The 20,309-nt window shown below is 31.3% G+C and overlaps 1 protein-coding gene across 2 annotated transcripts in view; it reads left to right on the top strand.

The window, feature by feature from the left end:
* The first annotated feature begins 1,618 nt into the window (after nt 1–1,618).
* LOC110994253 (tyrosine-protein kinase transmembrane receptor Ror) overlaps nt 1,619–20,309 on the top strand; it is a 32,488-nt gene continuing 13,797 nt past the window's right edge. For both annotated transcript variants that reach the window (XM_022260799.2, XM_022260800.2), the window contains exon 1: nt 1,619–1,871. In XM_022260799.2, the coding sequence (XP_022116491.2) occupies nt 1,818–1,871 (54 nt within the window). In that variant the 5' untranslated portion in view covers nt 1,619–1,817. The remainder of the gene's footprint in view (nt 1,872–20,309) is intronic.

The following is a 20,309-nucleotide window of genomic DNA, read 5'->3' on the forward strand; positions in this document are numbered from 1 at the left end:
AAAAAGAACTATTGGAGCGCCAATTATTTTTCAACACCTTGATTGTATTTTATAGGCAAAGAGGTTCGATTTCCATACATTCCAGACAGTGAAGAAATCCCAATTTCGTCACAGTCTTTCCTTAACGGTATTTAGAAAGGTCCATCTTCTTCCTTCTTCAACGTCCACTTTACACGATATCAGGTTTGAAAGATGCGCGTTTAGCTGCTCTTATATTATATTCATAATTATTAATAAAAATAAATCAAGAAATTAGTTTTTAAAAGCAATAAGCATATCGCTATCGAAAATCGTTGCAAAACATAGAAAGGAGTCTTGCTTTATATTTAGGTACTATATAATAATATTATCTCTTACAGGACTTCTAGTGCTGTAGGATATTTTCGCCTCGAATTTCTACATCTCCTTCATTAGCTGTTTTATAACGTGATCAACCCTCTGTGCCTACGTTCGCGAGTCCGTGATATTTCGATAGTAAACTAGTACTATTTCGAACACACATCTTTGAGAGCGGCAATGTTAACACCATTGAATATGACGATTAAATTGAGATTATTAACAAAATCTTTACCTATCACATAAATAAGGTAATTGTTAATGTTATAGGCGATAAAATTATGCCGCAAAGTGCGTAACTTTACACATTAAAACGTAGAATCATACGATTTGTATGCGGCGTCAATGCAACAAGACATTTATTACAAACTCGTTGTCATTAGCTTTTAACGATGGCAACGTAAAGTGAAAATTATCCAACGAAACATTCATTTATATGTAAACTTTGTTATTTCGCGTTAAGAACTAGGTAATAAGCAAATTGTGTGATAAGTGATGCTCATGTTACATCCATATTAACATGCGCCTCGCATTTCAATATTTGATTTTATGTCGAAATTTTCTGTAATGCTACATTCTGTTGCGGACAATGATTAGTAATATTGTCTATTTACATTTCAAACAACACAATATGCTAGATATTTATTTTTTAATTTTTTCTAAATAATTAGCTATATTTGTTTTAAATATTGTAGATTTGTTTGATGCTTTGCTTTTTTTTTAAAGAGTACCGAGCGTTTTTTACGCCGGCTTTTTCTCTCGGCCAACACCCTCTGTCTTCTTTGCCGATGAGTAGGGATGCCAACAGGTTCGAATTTAATGACGTGGAATAAGTGATGATCCACCATGATGATCTTATGTTCCAAAAATAAACGTATTTTATATTATATTTATTTTATTACCTATGTTTCTAGACTCTTTAATACATAGCCGGGCTTTTCTTTACGTCAATTATTAAAAAGGCCGGCAACGCACTTGCGAGCCTTCTGGAAATGTCCATGAGTTTTTTACTTTACATCAAACCTCCTGCCAGTTTGCTATATAAAAAAATACATAAATTTGATACGAATCATTATCCTTAAAAACATATAAACAAAACTTAAAGAATGCAATTCTTTCTTTAACATAAATCACTTTTTAAAACAGCGGAAGAGATAGCTGTAATAAAAATAAGCATATATTATCCCTAAAAAGCTTATCATAACAGGATTAATTAGGAGAGGGTAAACAATACGATCTATTTGGAAGTGTGTGCGGGGAGCGGGGCGCGCGTTTCCCGCGAAGCGCTCAGGACGATACCACTCAAATCGTGTTTCCAACCGTATCTAGACGTAAATGTACACGCGACGTACGACTTTCAGCACGTAAATTAATATGCTTCAAAGTTTCATACGGATTAGTGTAAGCAAGTGTTGTGTGTGTGATTTCTTTTTCACATAGAAACGGTTTGTGTGTGTGATGTGTGAACAATAAACGGAAAAATGAATATCAGAAGGAAAAGTTATGTTTCGGAAAAGCCGAGTAAAAAAAGAAGGGTAAGTTTATTAAAAATATATTTGTATAATGCAGACAACGGCAAAATATATCATCTTACATTATCTTACGCACACCGTCCGTTCTTATCGCTTTTAGCCGTTTATTATAATTTAGTGTTTCAAAGTTCTGGAATTATCTGGAGTTGTTTATTGTTATAAAATAAAGAAGGGCAATTTAAAAATTTAAATAAATATTTAAAAAAAGAATAAGAATACAATTTTAATCAGAGTAGTTTCTGAGTAAACCTTGGGTTTAAATGAAAAACTCAATTTTAACCTCAAGAAGCATCATCATAAAAAAGTAAATAAAAAAGACATTGTATTTAATCTCTAAATGACATAAAAAATAAATACATAGATACGAGAAAAAAGCTGCGTAAAAAATTAAATATTAAAATAAAATTATGATAACAAATACTGTAAAATATAACTGATACATAAAATAAGTAAATCCTACATTAAATAATATTGCAAATAGCGGTTAAGAAAGGCGCGGTTTAGCGCATACTTTTTACCTCCATTTCTATAGTTTCATATCGCATTCCAATCTAAAAACTTTTTGTTCATACACGCACTTATGGTATCAATTGCATTGAAGTATCTTTAAGGCAATGCCCCTCAACAATATTTATAACCTTATCATACGGAGCTGTAAATCAAAGCTATATATAGATAATCCATATAACATAGCATTCAAGCTTCGCTTATTGATTGCGAAACAATCAATGATCATTTACTTAAATAATGTCGATGAAACAGAAAAACGCCCATAAGGCGTATATTCACTGCCGCCATCCTCGGCGACCTTCTTCCCACGAACTCCCCCATAGCCTTCAGATCTCATGCCTATGCTGAGGTCTACCTCTAGGTCTTGTATGATCGGTTGTTAACACCGTAACTGCGATTTACGTAGAGTAAAGGAGAGGAGAGAAAAGGTTCCTTCAAGCTCGGAATATTTTTTATCGCCAATAGAAAATGGATTACATCACTGAGGGATTGGATCAAAGATTTTGCATCAGAATTCTTAAAGCATAATAAATATTCTTAAATTTATTTTACTACACGCTGTCAGTTGTCACGTCTTCGCACAGTTAGACGAGTTTATATATGCTAATAAATATAGCTCTTGTATCTCAGATTCAAATGGTGCATTTATAATGGTAAAAGATCTTTCCTCAGTATAATATAAGATAGATTGTATATGTTAAGGCTCCTTCTTTTAGGATTTCTTAATAGTTTAAGAATTTTTAAATAAATAAATAATAACTGTATTTTACACCAAACATGATCAAATTTTAACCTACATGTATCATATTTTTAAATCAGTCGTTGTCACTTATTTCCCCGAAGATCGTATTGACATATTCAGACATTTACTTAAAATAACTAACTCTTCATTAGTGTCTGAGTGAGGAATTATATTTAATATAATTTATTGTGAAAGCATTAGTGTGATCATATATATATATTTTGAATTTCTTTAAAATGTATAATATATCCATTTTAAAGAAATTCGCATAATTTTATTATAAGCTGCGGCACCTAGCATAAAAGGCCTGAGTGTAATACGAGTTTAATTGATAGTTTTAGCGTAATTAAATACTATATACATAATATGTATATAGTATGACTTAAATATAATATTAATAATAATTAGTTTACGCGTATATGTTGCTTTATATTTATTATTATTGTTTTATGGCAACAATCTAATTAAACTTTTTAAATGGCGTATACTCTGTTTGTCAAATTGTATTTACCCTGTATTGAAGTGACAAGTAAATATCAAACAGAGTCATTAGACTTCTTATAAACATGATTATATAATAAAAATGAAATTTAGTGTCAGTTAAAAAAAAAATAAGATTGTAAAATGAAATTAGAAATTAAAGAAATTATTTTTTATTTTCCTGTTTTGTGTTATTGTAATGCATATAAAGTGTTATCATAATTATTACATTTTTAACATAGGATTCCACTTCCATTCCATTGTAGTACTTATGTGCGTACATATACGCCTGAGACGTATCAAATAAGTATAATAGTTATTATTCATAGAAAGAGCAGGACCACTCATTAAAACCTCTTTTGTTTCTCAAACCATTGAAAATGGTGTTAACGTAGACAAAAGAATATTCATAAATAAATAATTTTTCTATTGAAATTACTGTTTTAAAATGTGCCTTATTAACAATAGAATTGTGTTTTTTATTTTTACTGACTTTTACGGAAGCCGTGGAAATTCGTTCAAGCAATTGTTAAATCATAAATCATTTATGATAAGATAACTTACATATTCTTTCATTTTCTTTTTAAAACTTTCGTGTCGTTTCACAGTACAGAATTTTACGTATTTTTAAATTGCTTTGAAAGATAAGTATTGATAATAAAGACACATCATGTGGCAAGTTAGATGTTTCCCTCTGAAACTGGTAAAGTAATTATGAAGCTTCTATAAATTTATTAATTTTTTACTTGCACTATCTAAAAGTTATATGTGATAGTCGTTGATAATAACACACAACACACTACGTAATTAATGTTATTAATTTGGTTTGCATTGCAAAAGCTATTTAAAAAACATTTCATATTTTTCATAATAATTCTATTAAGTATTTAATCATAATATAATATATAATTTTATCCTAAAACTATTATCAGAATTTTATCAAAACTAAAGAGATGATTAAGTATCATTATATTACGAAAGTTAATAAAACAAAAAGTGCAAGCCTAATAAGAGAGGCATTTCATCGACACGCCGGTCATAATTTGCGATTTGCAAAGGATGAATGGCATTTTAATTAAACTTGGGAATGTGCTGTCGATTTAAAACGATTTCTCTAGAGCCTTAGAAAAGCCTATCTACATTTTATATCGAGACAGTAGTTACTGACTGCAAATTCTTTGGCGCGTACAAGTCCAGACAATATCTATTATAGTTATTGCTATACGTCTCTTGTACATGTATTGTTAATAAATAAATATTTAGTTTTTTTTTATAGAACAGGGGAAAAAGGGAGGGGGGGGTAAATGAGCAGGAGGCTCACCTGATGTTAAGTGATATAACCCATGTCCCCCGCCGCCCATGGACTATAAAAACACTATAAAAACGGTTTTAAGTCTAATCATAGGATAGATAATTAAGATCGAAATATGTACCAGCACCAGTGACACCGCTTTGACTCCCAACAATCTTCTTCTTCAATCTAGCGTAGCTTTTAAGATTCGGTGAAGCTTCGCATATTATGACAAACATGTTTGACCCCATTTGGAATGTAAAGTACTGTAGGTTCTATTTATGAAAAAATTGATTGTCAAAATATCTATGTATATATTAAAATAATATAATTACCACACGCAATAACAACGACAAGCAATTAATGGATTTTAGACTTTAGACCGACAACTATCAATAATACAATATATATCAATAAATATCAGTGAATATAATAGATACTATAAAAGTATTTTATATATAACATTTTGTTTACTTTTAAATGCGAAACATTTTTAAGTATAAATTAACGGTATTAACGCCACCGGGACAGAAGTTTTAATGGTTAGCTAGTGTGGACAACCTAACACCTAACCAAACGTAACCTAAACCTTTTTGGTTTGATTTTGTAACAAGTGGTTTATTTAATATTTAATCATCAATAATTTAGGTTTAGGTTGTCCAGGCTAACCTTTCATTTTTTAATACGTTGGTAGCAAATTATCAATTACAACTTTTTTCGTCTATTTAATTTAGATTCTTGACTTACTTATGATTTACTTGTTATAACATAAAGCAAAAGAGATAGATGATATATAGTTGAACTGAGATTACACATATGATAAAACATCTCGTGAACGAAATAAATCTATTTAAATGTAAAACCTCGAACAATGCCATGACGTGTAACTGTTTGTTATTTTATGGTAATCCAAATTTTCTAATCATTACTTGGGACAAACATTGTATAATACTTCACTTGAAATTATTTTGTTAATGGTAAATAACACTGATTAAACCAAATAAATATTCGTCACAAAAAAATCTTTTTAAAACTTTATTGTTCCTTGTAAATATATAATTTATCTCAAATAGTTTTCTAATTTAGAGATTTCTACATAATAAACTACTCCGCTAAATCATAAAATAATATTAATAACAGTTTTAACTGAAGTATTCATTTGTCTTATTTTAATTACGAATATTTGAGTAAACAGAATTTGAGAGGAAGAGAAAGAGAAATTTGATTGAAGGAAATTTTAGTTTTTAAGATAAATACAATTTAACTATCGTATAAACAGCAGTTCTTTTGGATGAGCTTCTGAATGTGGAGTTAATATCTACAATAAGTGAATAAAATTACCACAGCTGTTAAAAAGTTATTAAATAATAAACTGAATGTAATGGGAACAAAAAATAGCTTAATACCGATTTAATAAACTTTTTTCGTCTTATTCAAATTTACAACAAACGCAACGTATTACTGAATAATAAACGTTTTGAAAAGAAATCTTGTATTTCAATAAGGCAATTTAAAAGTATTATTTTGATCGAGTGAAGCATCTACGTCATGTTTTAAGATAAACTTTTTATATGGGCCGTTTTTTGTTCGCTGCGTGGGCATAATCCTCGTAAGTTGTAGTCTAAATCGATTTTTCAGCACTCACACAAATCATTATTTGAGTGCAGGTTATATTGAAAAAATCATTTAACACATCTTTCACAACACTTTTCAAACTCATAATTCGACAGTTTAAAAAGGCGCGGTTGGCTTAACGATAGTTTTACCAGTGCCAGCTATTGACATCGAACGCATAATTTTGCTTTTTTAGCACAGTGTTGGCGTATTGGCTTCAGTGTACAACTCATGTGAGTTTGCCCTTTGGTAGTAGGTTCGTTTCCCGGCCGTGCACCAATGGATTTTTTTCTATGTGCGCATTTAAAATTCAGTCGACCGGTGAAATAATACATGTCAGAAAACCGACTTTTCAACACAAAAAGACGACGGCATATACCACTGCAGGACCACTGGCGTATACCACAGGAGGTATATCACCTACTTGCCTATTCGATTGACAAATGATCCTGAAACAGATACCGAAATCTGAAGCTTAGACCTAAAAGAGTTGTTGCACCATTCATTTTTTTTTATCACAACTTAGCACCAAAGATACAAGTGTATCCAGTAAGACAATTGCAATTAAAAAATTTGACATTCGCAAGGAAGTGCTATACGCAATACGATTCATAAACGAGACTTATCAAATCCATTTTTACGTACGGGAGTCAGACTTATCTCTAAGTTAGTTAGTCTCGTTACTGAATTTGCAGGCTAAATCTTACTTATCTCACATAGTGTATGCAACGGTGTACTATTTTTATTTCCTTTACTATTTATTAAAACGTCAATCTGCCACATAAATTATTATCGAACTCTCACAATTTTCTTGTAAATTGAAAATATGATATACAATTTAAAAAACCTCACGACTTCATAAATACCTGTTTTACGATATATCAAATAAATATCGATTATCGTTTTTATATTTATTTTATTAGCACAATATCGCTTCTAAATGTTCTCTACAAAGCCTATTCAATACGTAGGCTTTATAGCGTTTTTATAATGTTTAACATAATATTACTTTGAACGTAGGAAGTAGAAAGTTGTTCACCACGGCGTTAAATATCAATAAATGTACCAATTGAAAATGTATTTTTAAAGCAAGATACGACATTTTGCACCTCGTTACTGCATTTAAATATAAAATATTCTTATGAACATTTTGATACGTTTGTTTGCAGAAAAAAACGGCTTGGTATATTTCCAAGTGAAAACAACAATATGATTGTGTATTATCATACAGACAACAGTAATTAACCTAAAAGTTCAGTGCTACAAGCAGCCTTATGCCTACAAGTGATATCTTTTCGACGACCAGGTAAAAGAGAGATACTCAAAGATCTCTTTAAAAAAATAATATTCTGGATCTGTGTGATGGACTATGACCGCTACCAATTAATTAACGTGGTTAAAATCGAGGATAAACGGCGGCAGAAGAAATTCATGGCTTCGTAAAGATTGTGAAGATTGAAGAAGTGGACGGGCATTGTGACTGCAGAAGAGGAACCTCCAATAATGGAGAAGCACAATAAAAGCAGATAAAATATGGGCTTAACCTCATAGACTTATTGTAATCTGCACCTAAATACTAACATAATGATTTGTGTTTTGGTATACGGCATAAAATGGCTTGTATATTACACATATTGTATTAACACCAATATGTTCTAACCGTTTATGTACACCAAACTCGTACCTACTTTTATTGTGAAACTTAAGATTTTATCTGGCCTAATACCCCCGAATACATAGTGCCTACTCAATTATTTATTGTGCTGAGGGCAATGACATCGTGCACGTATCGTAAAATATTTTTTCTATTTTTCTCTATAATATTACTTTTACAGTCCTAAATTTTGTTCTTATAATTAAAACAAAACAATAATAAAATTATGAGTTATTTATTTCGACTTTCATGATAGGTAAGTCTATCGAGACAAATTGAAGGTTTGTTTGATTCTCGGCGAAACAATGTTTAGAGTAGAGTAGTTTCAGTAGAAAAGAGATAACACCCAGAAATACGCAAAACTGTGGTATGCACTGCATTTCGATTTCCACTTTTATTTTGTTTTAAAGACGATAAATGCTGAATGTAAAATGTTGTCGTATTAATAAAGTTTCAAATAACGAAAATAAAATTTGGGTTCTTGTTATCTCGCACAGCGTTATAAAATATTTAAGTTTGTAAGTATATTAAGATCTTTGACCTCTTTGCTGATATGGGCAAAACTGTACAATATATAAGTTATATTCTAGTTTCCTGATGATGTAACTTTATACCTAATGTTTCTTAGTGATGAACGCCGACATTATTATAAATATTATATGGCGCGTTATTTGTATTCCCGTTAGCTCTCAATGGAGCATAATATGTAAAACATTTTTGATTATTTTTCTGTGATTCTAGTTACCAACCAATACCATAAGTTAGTATTAGATCAACTAATAAGAGACATATTCAAATTATACCTAGCTCTGCTAAAGATTGATGTAAATGTTTCATGAACTTTCCTGAATAAATTTTCGTGAAATACCAAAAATTCAATTTTTACATTATTTCAAAAAAAATTGAATTCTCGAATTTTGTCGACTATATACGTTACTTTGTTATCCTATAAAAATATTCAATTATTTAGTACATTAACTCCTTATTAAATCTATACGATTGTAGCTTTTCAATGAAATTTATTTGATTAGAGATTGCAGACGCAAATGGCTAATAATTATTAATTATTTTTATTGAAAGCAATTCAATTAAACTCGAGTTCTCAACACTTAGGCGTCCTTTGGAACTAACCTTATGGAAATGCAATCGGGAATTAAATGTTTGAATTTTCTACAATTTAATATAAGAAAACTGTTTGGCTCATTGATAAAGAAACGATTATCTATTCGAAGGAGTGAAATAAGATGTATGTTATTAATATTCCATAATTGGAATCCGAAAATTTTTAACGTTTAAAAAATTCTAGAAAATTCCCAATACCTAGTACGAATACGGAAATAAATATATGTATATTCGTATATTTCCATATTTACCTATTATCACGATTATGAATACTCAAAGTTTATAAAATACATGAAGTTTATAAATTTATGGGGTATCACTTAACGTCAGGTGAGCCTCCTGCCCGTTTGCTCCCTGTTCTATAAAATAATAATAATAAAATACAGCAAACGTCTAGCTTTGCTCAATTTCGTATATTTTATTAACGAGTAAAGAGAGATATAAATATTTCGATCAATAAAGAACACGTTCGTATGTAGTTTATATTAAGAATAGGATGTTTTTCTAGTATGCAGAAATAAAATATAAAATTACACGATACAGTACAATTACCATCGAGGGTGGACGCTCTCTCTATCCAGAAATGGCCGAGATTCCCCAGAACCTGGAAGAGTGCCATGAAAATAGGATTAAAATTAATTTTATTTAATTATTAAAAACTCTTCTGGATTTAGGCGCCTGATAGCACACCGGGAATGGATGTGGCGATGGCTCTCGCAAGGTATGTCATCGGGGAGACGGGGACACGAATAGGAGACGGACGCGTATCCGCTTCCTACTTGCGACGTCTGACATCACAAGACGCAAGACACCTGGAACGAACGCTATGTGGAGGGCGAAACAGCCTCAGTTACAAAAATGTTTAACAATGATGTATCAAAATGCATACAAACAAGTCAACCAAAACCAACGTCAAACGGGGCAGACATCAGACCTAACTTTTAGCCAAAACCTTTAGATCGAGTTTTAGTAATAAAGTACCTTTTTAAGAAAGGGGGGATTTGACATTATCCAGCTGCCTAGCTGCTCTGTCACAGATCTGCCGGATCGCGTGCTAATATGCTTTGCTGAATTATACAATACTAAACTGAAATCTATAGTATGCTAATAATACTAATAAAGTAAAATTAAAGAATCATTATGAATATACCATAATAGCTAATTACGAGGTAGAGAAGAAATGCTCAAATACTTATTTTTTGTGCTGAAAGAGTATTTTTTAACCTAGCAGTTCTAGGCAGTCCAGGGGGCTTAGTTAAGATGCCTTCACAGTATTGTATGACAGTCGAAAACTAAATTGTATTCATACAAACTTCGTTTTCCACCTTCAACATACACAACTATTAAGGCATCTTGACTAAGCCCCCTAGTCTTCACGAAGGATGTCGTATAGTAAACATTAGTTAAGGCGAGTATATCCTGTAAAGATAGGGGTAAACTAAACTAGTTAGACGTTTGTTATATTAAACATTTCATACACAAAGTTATAAATTAAATATTATATAGTTATTAAAAAAAGTACAGGTACTTTAAGCTTGTTTGAACTGAACTCTACAATGTAGCTTCTGATTCCTAACCAAATATTAAGTTCTATAGATTATGAAGTGTGAAATTGTTCTCTCTATTTTCCCCTACTTTGGATACAAATTAACTTTGTATTACATTTTGGTTACTATGAAGCATCTTCAAGCTCATTGTTAAATTGTGAAATGACATTATTCACTCTTTCAAAAGTCTGCGTATTTTTTTTACAATGGAACCTCCATTGTATGTTAAACTTGGAATCAACTTCTTAAGAGGTAAAATCTTCGAACGTAATTATCTTTCGGACCTTTTAAATCAGTGTATCGCAAGGAGCCCGCGAAAAGAAAAAAGCAATCGACTGAAATTATGAACTTTTTATTTTGAATCTATGACAGTGACAGTTTTTCCTCTTATATATTCATAGACAAAATAGAATCATAGCTAAAAAGGTCTTAAGCCTCGAGCCAGCTGTTATCATCCACTAACAGTAAGACCATTTGCTTATTAAGAGATGGTATTACATATGTTATACAAATAGCTTGAAATGGATGCTGTATGTCAGTCACCTGTACTCGGGGACCCCTCTTGATATGTCCGGTACATATCATTTTGTTATTAGTCCATTTATATATTTTACTTCCTGTAATATAACTGTGTAAGTAAAAATACATTACTGAAGCTATAATGATTATTTATTTTACACAAATGGGCCAGTAAACTTCGTATCTGAATTTTTCTGTGACTTCTCTTTCTTCTTCTCTTTGACTGTGCACCATTAGTATTTTCTTTCTATGTGTACAGCTGGCTCCTGCGGTTAAGGCACAGGCTTCTTAAGGCATGCCCCAAATTTCTAAATCGATGACATGTGTCAGACACAGAAGGCTGATCACCTACTTGTCTATAAAAATGGTCGAAGAAACGGATGCAATCTGAGGTCAAGACCCATTTAGGATAAAACTCTACTGTATTGTCGACGTATTTATTGTTTGAAATATTAAGTCACAGTGCACTTGCTTCATAAATAAGAGAATTATAGGACCATACACTTTCCACTCAAGCAATCCTTTCACAAATGTAAATAAATCAATGTAAGACTTAATTGTTGGTTTCGTACCATAATCAAAAAATACAAAAGTTATCAGAAGATCAATTAATATCGAAGGTGGTCCATGGGCGGGGATTACAAACAATCATGAGACAGTTCGGCATTTCTAAATTAATGGTTACGTTTTGTCTCACTTTTATTTGCATGGGAGTTAGTGCTTCGACAGTACAGTAGATTTCGAATATAATACAGTAGGTATGTTTTTAAGAAAAAACTTTTGATACTGATTTTTCATACTATTGCTATTATTAGTGTACCCTTAAAAGATTCCTTGGTATTTTATAGAATTTGCAGGATAATATTAATATATACAGTTTGTATCTATGAAGCACACCAATACAGCGACTCAACTTCGCATATGGACTCGCCTGTCTACCGTATGCCTATAGCGACTTGAATCATACAATGCTCTGCGCATTGGCGAAGGTCGATGAGATCTTGGAGATACTGATCGTTTTATGTTACCAAAGCTCAAGGCAAAAGCTCACGTGGCCCTTTATCAAAAAGATGGACCGATCAATTTAAATACTCATCGTCAAAAGTGTACACTGTCATAAGAGATGCGCTGGTCAGAAACCGGTGGAAACAGTTAGTCCGCTCTAGATGCTACCGTGCTGACCACCAGGCTCAGACATGAGCTGCCCCCAAAATTGAGAGAGAATCTACAGTTATTAATTCATTTTATTCAGCAACAAACTTAATCATTACTTTACTAATTGGATTTGTATAAATAATTTTAAAATATTCAGTTATAAACAATATAACCCTCAATTAGTTAACGAATCTTACGTTTATTTGTTTGTTTGACAACATTTGTACTATCCCCATTGGGATAGGTATAATTGTACAAAGATGAAACAGCTATTACGTACTAACATTACGTCTTTTTATCGAAATTAAATTGTTGAATACTGTTAAAGGTTAAAAACATACTAAAAGTATAGTTTACAAAATCTACTGAAATTACGGTGAGAATGCAAGCACTTGGAGCAATGTTTGTGAGATGGGCGGGCGGTGTCCGAAGATAGTAGGGGTCACGTTCTTCAGATAAACCACAGATAACACAGACATGAACACTAGTGATTGTCTTCCACTCTTGAGACGCTCTGCGTTTGTTATTAAACGTATACGTTTGTAAACAAATAGCTAATTGGCTTTAACTGTATCTAAAGAGTATATAACTGTCAAGAAACTTGTGTTTCCCAAATTCTTTCACAACATTATAACACTGCAATAATCAGTTGGCACTAAGCCTTATTGTAATTCTCGATATGGTCTCTGTCAAATCAAAAATATAAGACGATAATAATCTAGATAAGATAAATCTAAGAAGTGTCAACTTTACCATATTACATTAAATAATTGTATTCTTTTATGTTACTTTTGACATTCGTTTCTATAAAATGTTTTATCTATAGGAATAAATGTACGTACGTAACAAATTTATTGTATTATTTAATATGAATAATTAATCTTTATTTAATAATTTACCGATTAATATATATTAATAATTAAAATAATTTCTTCAACAATGAATCATGTATCAAGTGTACGTAGTGAAAGTATAACTACACACACTTTAACACATAATATTTTGGTAAGGTAATCTACCACGAACTAAACTAGTTGAGATATTCAAGCTAAATCTGTGTTGGTGACAATACAAACCTAATAAATCTTTTCTAAACTTTAAATTTTATTACTTTTATAAAAGTATTGTAATAAATTATTGAGATATGTAAATGAGTTTTATGACTATGACCGAGCATGATACGATGATGACAATACGTTAACGAAGTTTTTTAATGTTTCTAATAAATCATAGAAGCGTTTGAGTTGACATAACATGAGACGGCCTTAAATCATGAACTATTAAATTTGTCGCTTTAAAATATTCGGTTATTTATTTGTTAATCGCAATGTTACGGGGCGGCTGTTAAATTTTCATACAAATACTAAATCGGTATCCATATCAATTTATAGGTACTAAAAGTATACTTAACCATGCTGTAATTTTTTATACGTAAGTTGCAAAACTTTTGACATTTTATTTTCCTTATACCGCTCAGTCAATTCACACTGTCACACATATTTATTATTATTGTTCTTACTCGTTGTGGACATAATTTAATGGTAATGGCTGTTTATTTTATATAATTGAATGTCTTTAGTCGGGTATTAAAGAAAATAACATGATACAAAGGTGAAAGATATTTACGATGTAAGTACGTGCAAACTTTTATGTAAGCTGTATTTATTACTATTTTCAAGTAAATAATAATTATTATTATATTATTATTATTTACTTATATTGCTTACTGAGCGGTTAATTCCTAAGGGAATAAAGCAGACACAATTAGGCAACAATTATTGTTTTGGATATCAAATACAGTCCGTTTAAACTAAGTAATCAACCATGTACCCACGGAGACTTTAGCCTGATAGACAAATCATCAATAAACACATCTTAGAATTGTTACAAACTGACAATAAATGCAAATAAAGGACTGATAAAGATTTTGGTGAAGAATTCATATCGAATACAAATTCGTTTTCCTATTGCATTATTGCCCAACGAAATAGTATTTAAACTAAATCAAGTTCTTCAGATCTCAGGCCATAAATAATGGAATTTCAAATACAACCTTCGTAATTGCAATAAAACATTTTACTCTGTGATATAAAAACGTGGGATTCTCCGAGCATGGCACCTAATTAACGTCACTTATTCGCACAGACCATAAAACACTTTACTATAAATGGATAAACTGCGCATTCTTTTTTTCTATAATTGGAAATCGTATAAATCGTGGAGCTCATTGAAAAGAAATAAAATAAGCGTAACTTATAGTATGGAATATACTAGCTAATTTATAAATGGGAAAGTCTTTTGATGTCTGTTTTAGTTGGCGAATACGTCACCCTTTTTCGAAAATAAGGAGTTACTATAGAAGATCTTCACTGTCGAAATACTTAAATTGTTACCTAACGTAAGGACATGGACGAAAAGAGGGCAAAAGCTATACTATTGAAAAGAATAAAGAAAAACTTTATTATACAGAATATCAAGATATTTAGGTGAAATAAAGTGCACAACCCACACTCTAGGATTCCCGGTTGTGGACAGCAAGTCTCTGCCTTTTGTCGCTTAAGTACAAGATTAATTTATTTGTGAAAGACAGAAACGACATAACATGCTATCCTCTTTAAAGTCACACAATTTACAAAATCATTTCAAATAATTAATAATTTTAATAATAAAAAACATTTCAATTAATTAATAAAATGATTAATTAGCGCATTCAACAACGTCTACATTTTCAATGAAAATGAACCCAAACATATTTCAAGCAAATAACAATAATATGTTTTTTTACTGATATAAAAAATTTAGTACAATTTGTCCCACTTAAATAATGTGATACATTTTTAATATCCATTAATAATACAATTTATTGGTTAGAATGTTAAAAGCAATTTATTGGATTGTCGTTCATGTGTCAGCTGAAAGTTAAGCGTAATTCTTAAAAGATTAATTGTGTCTTAATCATTCGACATGCTTAAATGTTAAGTACTGACTTATTTGTCTTCATGCCGAGCCATGTCAGCACCTCATAATTGACGGTAAAGACTAAAGATATAACAATTTTATAGTTCCATCTACTTTATTGCAAGTAATAATAATAAAGAGTATTTTCAATATTCTTTACCTACACTATAATAATAAAAATAAACAAAAATTAATTAATATGAAAATTAAAGCAAATTTGGTCTCTGTGTCTGTGTTCTTATAACGCTAGCGGCATTTTCTCTCTGTATCCAAATACTTACTCGTATTGGGATAGGAAAGCAGGAGTCTCAGGTTTATATAGTTAGTTCCCCAATCAATGTTTCATTATCGGACATCGAGGCAGAATCTTAAACTCCACTATCACCTCGATATTCATCATTCCCCAAATGAGCGTTAAGACAATTTTTACCTCACACACACCACTGTGAGGAACAAGCTGGATATTTGAACAAGGTTTCAAGAGCGTACCAGTAAAAAACCCTATTCCTAATGCAATCTCTCTCTTAAATCATAATGTGGTTTAAGTTAATAATTTTTGTTTGTTTATTACTGTTATTTTTATCTTTTTAGTTTAAGTTATTATTAATAATTTGTTTTTTGTTTTATTTTTGTTTAATATTGTAGCCGTTTTTTTAGTTCCTTTGTTATATTGCTTAAGTTCTAATGTAATTGATGTGTGTGTTAAATTTGTGATCTCATATTTTCTTGTATTTTTAGGCATACACATTGTATTAGAATGTTTATATAAATAAATAAATAAAAAGTAAATCGTGGCTCTCTTGAAAATCAAGTGAGCCTTCTGCCCGTTTTATAACTTTTTGTATTAACTTTTCTACAAAATAATTTTGTTGGAAAACTCCTGAAGTTCCCAGAAGTCAGGGATAAACGTATTAAAAAGGTTAAGCAAAATTTACAATAAATACTTGGTCGAGTCGTAAGGTTACTTGTTAAGGGAAGGCGAATCGCACTTTCCATAGATGAATGCTTATATTATCAGAATCTATATAGAAACATCGGTTTCAAATATGTATCGACCAACATCCGGTACATCTACGCAAAGAAAAGTTATGTTAAATCATGTGAATAGCTAAAATCAGTGGCGTTAAGTGCTAGACGACAGCCAAATAAACAGATCGCTGGCTCAAGGGCGCACGCGTTTTTGTATCCACTCTCATCATCCCACGCCACACCGATACATGACCACTTACCAGAATCATTCTTGATAATATAAATATTATATTGAAACATTTGCAGAAATTACTAAACGCCAAATGGAAAACAACCGTATTACGAAGACGTATGGTGTTTATCCGTAAATCATGGTATTCAATACAATCCCACGCGCCCTCCATGGTAAACATAGGCAATTTTTTCACGCTCTTATCAGCTATTAGCTGTTATCAGTTTTACTCCCGATTTCCTATTAATAACAACGTCGAATCTTTGGCGTGGGTACGCATATAATAAATAATTATTATAACATTAAATAATATTGGTTGCGCGTAAAATATAAATAACTATAACCCTGTTTATATTTATATTGAAAGCTTATTTGATAATGATACAGTTTAAATGTTAAATTTTCCACCTCACGTAAAATATGGGTCCTGAGCTATCAATCAAAAGCTGGCTTTCTCAATCGCAGCCTGATTGAATAAAGCCAGTTATAAAAGTCTAATTCTTAAGAAAATAAGGATAAATATTTAGAAATTCGATCAAGTAACAATTAGCGTATTATTCGCATAAATATTTTGATTCAATCGATTCACGTGTTTGTGATGGGATAATATATCTTAATACAAGTCAAGTGCAAACTGCAAATACACCAAATGCATATTATGCAACTATCTAATTAGTTGTGATAAACATGTAGGTCGATGGTTCTCTTGATAAGGACTAAGCAAAGATCAGACGGAGATTTATCTTACGAAGCATCTATTAGCATTAGTACTCTTAACGAGGAAAATGATGGAAGCCGATGAAGTATTTACTTGCACACGTAACTCATATGCAATATTTTTGTACTCTTGATTTATTGTGGCATGAGGCTTTATTATTCTATATGCTAATTGACAATTAACAATTGCCCTTAGAGTGAATATAAGCGTCGTGAGGAAACCGGCATGTCTAGACAAAAAAATCAATGACACGTGGCATGAATGAATGATATTTTTTTTAAAGTATCAAAGATACATTAAGGTCAATATAGGTGGCGTCACTGAAATATTATTGAATATTCCTGAAATATAATAATACTCTCATCCCTGAGGTCGTAGGTTCGATCCTCGGCTCTGCGCGGATTTATTTTCTATGTGTACATTAAACATTCGTTCGAACGGTGATAGAAAACCTGTGACGGCGTTTGTCAGGCACAGGAGGTCAACTGGCATTTACTTCATTTATTGCCAGACACTTGAGAGAAATAAAAAATATTGTATTTAAGTCCACAATTGTATGTACATTTTTTTTAAATTAAGATCGATATTTACATCGTAAACAGGGAAGTGCCTTATAACCTTGAAGTGACAAATCATGTGTATGCGGGTCATACCTAGTTTATATTTTAATTTATAAATACATTCTGAAACTACATCGGATGCCCCAAACGCCCATTTCCGTATTAAGCCCCAGTGACGCTCTCGACAATTTTAAATCAAATAAATGGTCATTTTATATTAATAGACAGGGTGGACGTATCGATTATAATAATGTCCAAGATTTAGATTTCATACGAAGCCACTAATTTTTATACTTTAATACTTAGTAGGTACATACCCTATAGATCATACCATCACCCAACCCAGACGAATTATATAATACATATTTTGTTTATGATTTTTTCCTTTCGTAAATGTTTAAACCTTTGTGTAAATGTTATATATTTCATCTTCGGCTATATCTTTAGTATAATTGTTTTATAATAATTAAATTACAACTTTAATAGAATAGGGATTGAGTATCCTATAATTTTGGGCCCAATTCCCCATTTAGTTATTTGTTGCTTGGTGGGATGTCATGTCTTATACTAGTAATTCTTTTCACGGTATAGCTTAGACAGGTAATATTTCTAGGACTCGGAAGGAATAACACGAAACACAGATTAAGATGAAAAAATTAATAGACTTGGATTTATATCACATCATATCTAGCTTAAAAATATTATATCGTATATTTTTGAGCCAAACGAAATGTGCCGACAACGTATATTACGCAGGGCAAATGTAATTTTCTATAATACAACTTGTCAATAAATACAAAAATCATTCCAAATGCGGAGTAAAATGACCCTATAATCCACTTTAATATTTACAAATACATCTCACATTGAACCAAATCTATTTAGACGTGCATTTGCAAATACGTATTTGCCAAAGAAGTATGTGCCGTCATTATATTAAGAGAAATTCAGGGCAGCGCCAAAATAATCTGTGTCGAGTTTTATTGAAACATAAACTGTTATTAGCCATTTCGTAAACCACAATATATATATATACTTGTATTATAATAATTTAGCATTTTAAAGATTAAACGAAGCTTCTGGCGTCATTAAAATCATGCGGACTTAAAGGTTCACGGGCTGATGGAATAATAAAGTGTTCATTTTGACACCAATCTGGTGTTTATTATTTGGGACAAATGTGACCCGCCGCCGTAATTCAACACCATGCCGTCTGTCGACCGACACCACTCATCTTGTTTGATCTACTGAGAGCTTTTTAAACTTTTTATGTCATAGTTTAGTGTGTTTTAGGCGCTTTTATTGCTGTGTAAACATTACGAGGATTATTCTCAGCCTGCGTCGGAGGCATAAGATACGTTTTGACAGTTCCAATAAGACTATAAAACTATTTTCGTTATAAAAACGACAAATTAAAACGCCGAAGTGATTCAACAACGGCACGTTCTATCGAAAATAAATAGATAATCCAAATAGTTTGTTGTAGGTAGGAAGGAGCCGGTAACAGATGCTTTTAAATGTAATCACGATCGCGGATGAGAGATTTATTTTGATAAGGTAAATAAAAATAAATTAATAGCCCTTAACCTTCTGTTTACTTTAACCTTTGGTGCTTTGTTAACTAATATTTATTGATGTTAGGGGACTTTCATTAGATGGATTATTAATGTATAGCAGTTATACGTAAATATGTACCTTTTGATGTGAAACTTCTTTATCGTCTTTAATTTCGACACACATTTTATCAATAAATGTGGTGCTCAAAGTACTATTTACATTATATTAATTCATGATATCCTAAAGCAGATATGAAGAATACCCATAGTTTTGAAAATAAAAATTTAATCATTTTTTGTAATTCATATATTTACTAAAGTTATTAAAAAACTGTTTTCTAAACTGTTAAAAAACTGTTACAACTACTGTAAAAAGTGTTTCATCAGTCCTATGTATGCAGTAACTTTGTACTAAAGAAAAAACAGAGATAACTCTGTGTCGCCTACTCTGTGGCAGCGTTAAGCGGTCGGATTTTTAAATAAACATTTTTAATGATCGCCTCGCGTTGCGCCCGCGCCAGGTGTACGCATACTGTACGCCCCATTCCCAACCCGAACCTTCTTTTGTTCCTATTCATAGAATTTCCTGACCTGTAACAATAATCAAATTATCATTCCGAGGAAATGAATTCATCATTTACCAAACGTCATTCTTTTATAAGTACTTACTACGCTGTTTGTTTATATGGAAGTCATATATCAATATTTACATTACTACCAATTATTTTTACTTCAAATCTTGTGGTTGTTAAATATTTCGATTGCCATATATTTCAATGATATTATTCTTGAATAATCAAAAAAAAATTATGAA

This window comes from Pieris rapae, chromosome 10 (assembly GCF_905147795.1).
Source record: "Pieris rapae chromosome 10, ilPieRapa1.1, whole genome shotgun sequence".
In the NCBI taxonomy this organism is placed as follows: Eukaryota; Metazoa; Arthropoda; class Insecta; order Lepidoptera; family Pieridae; genus Pieris; species Pieris rapae.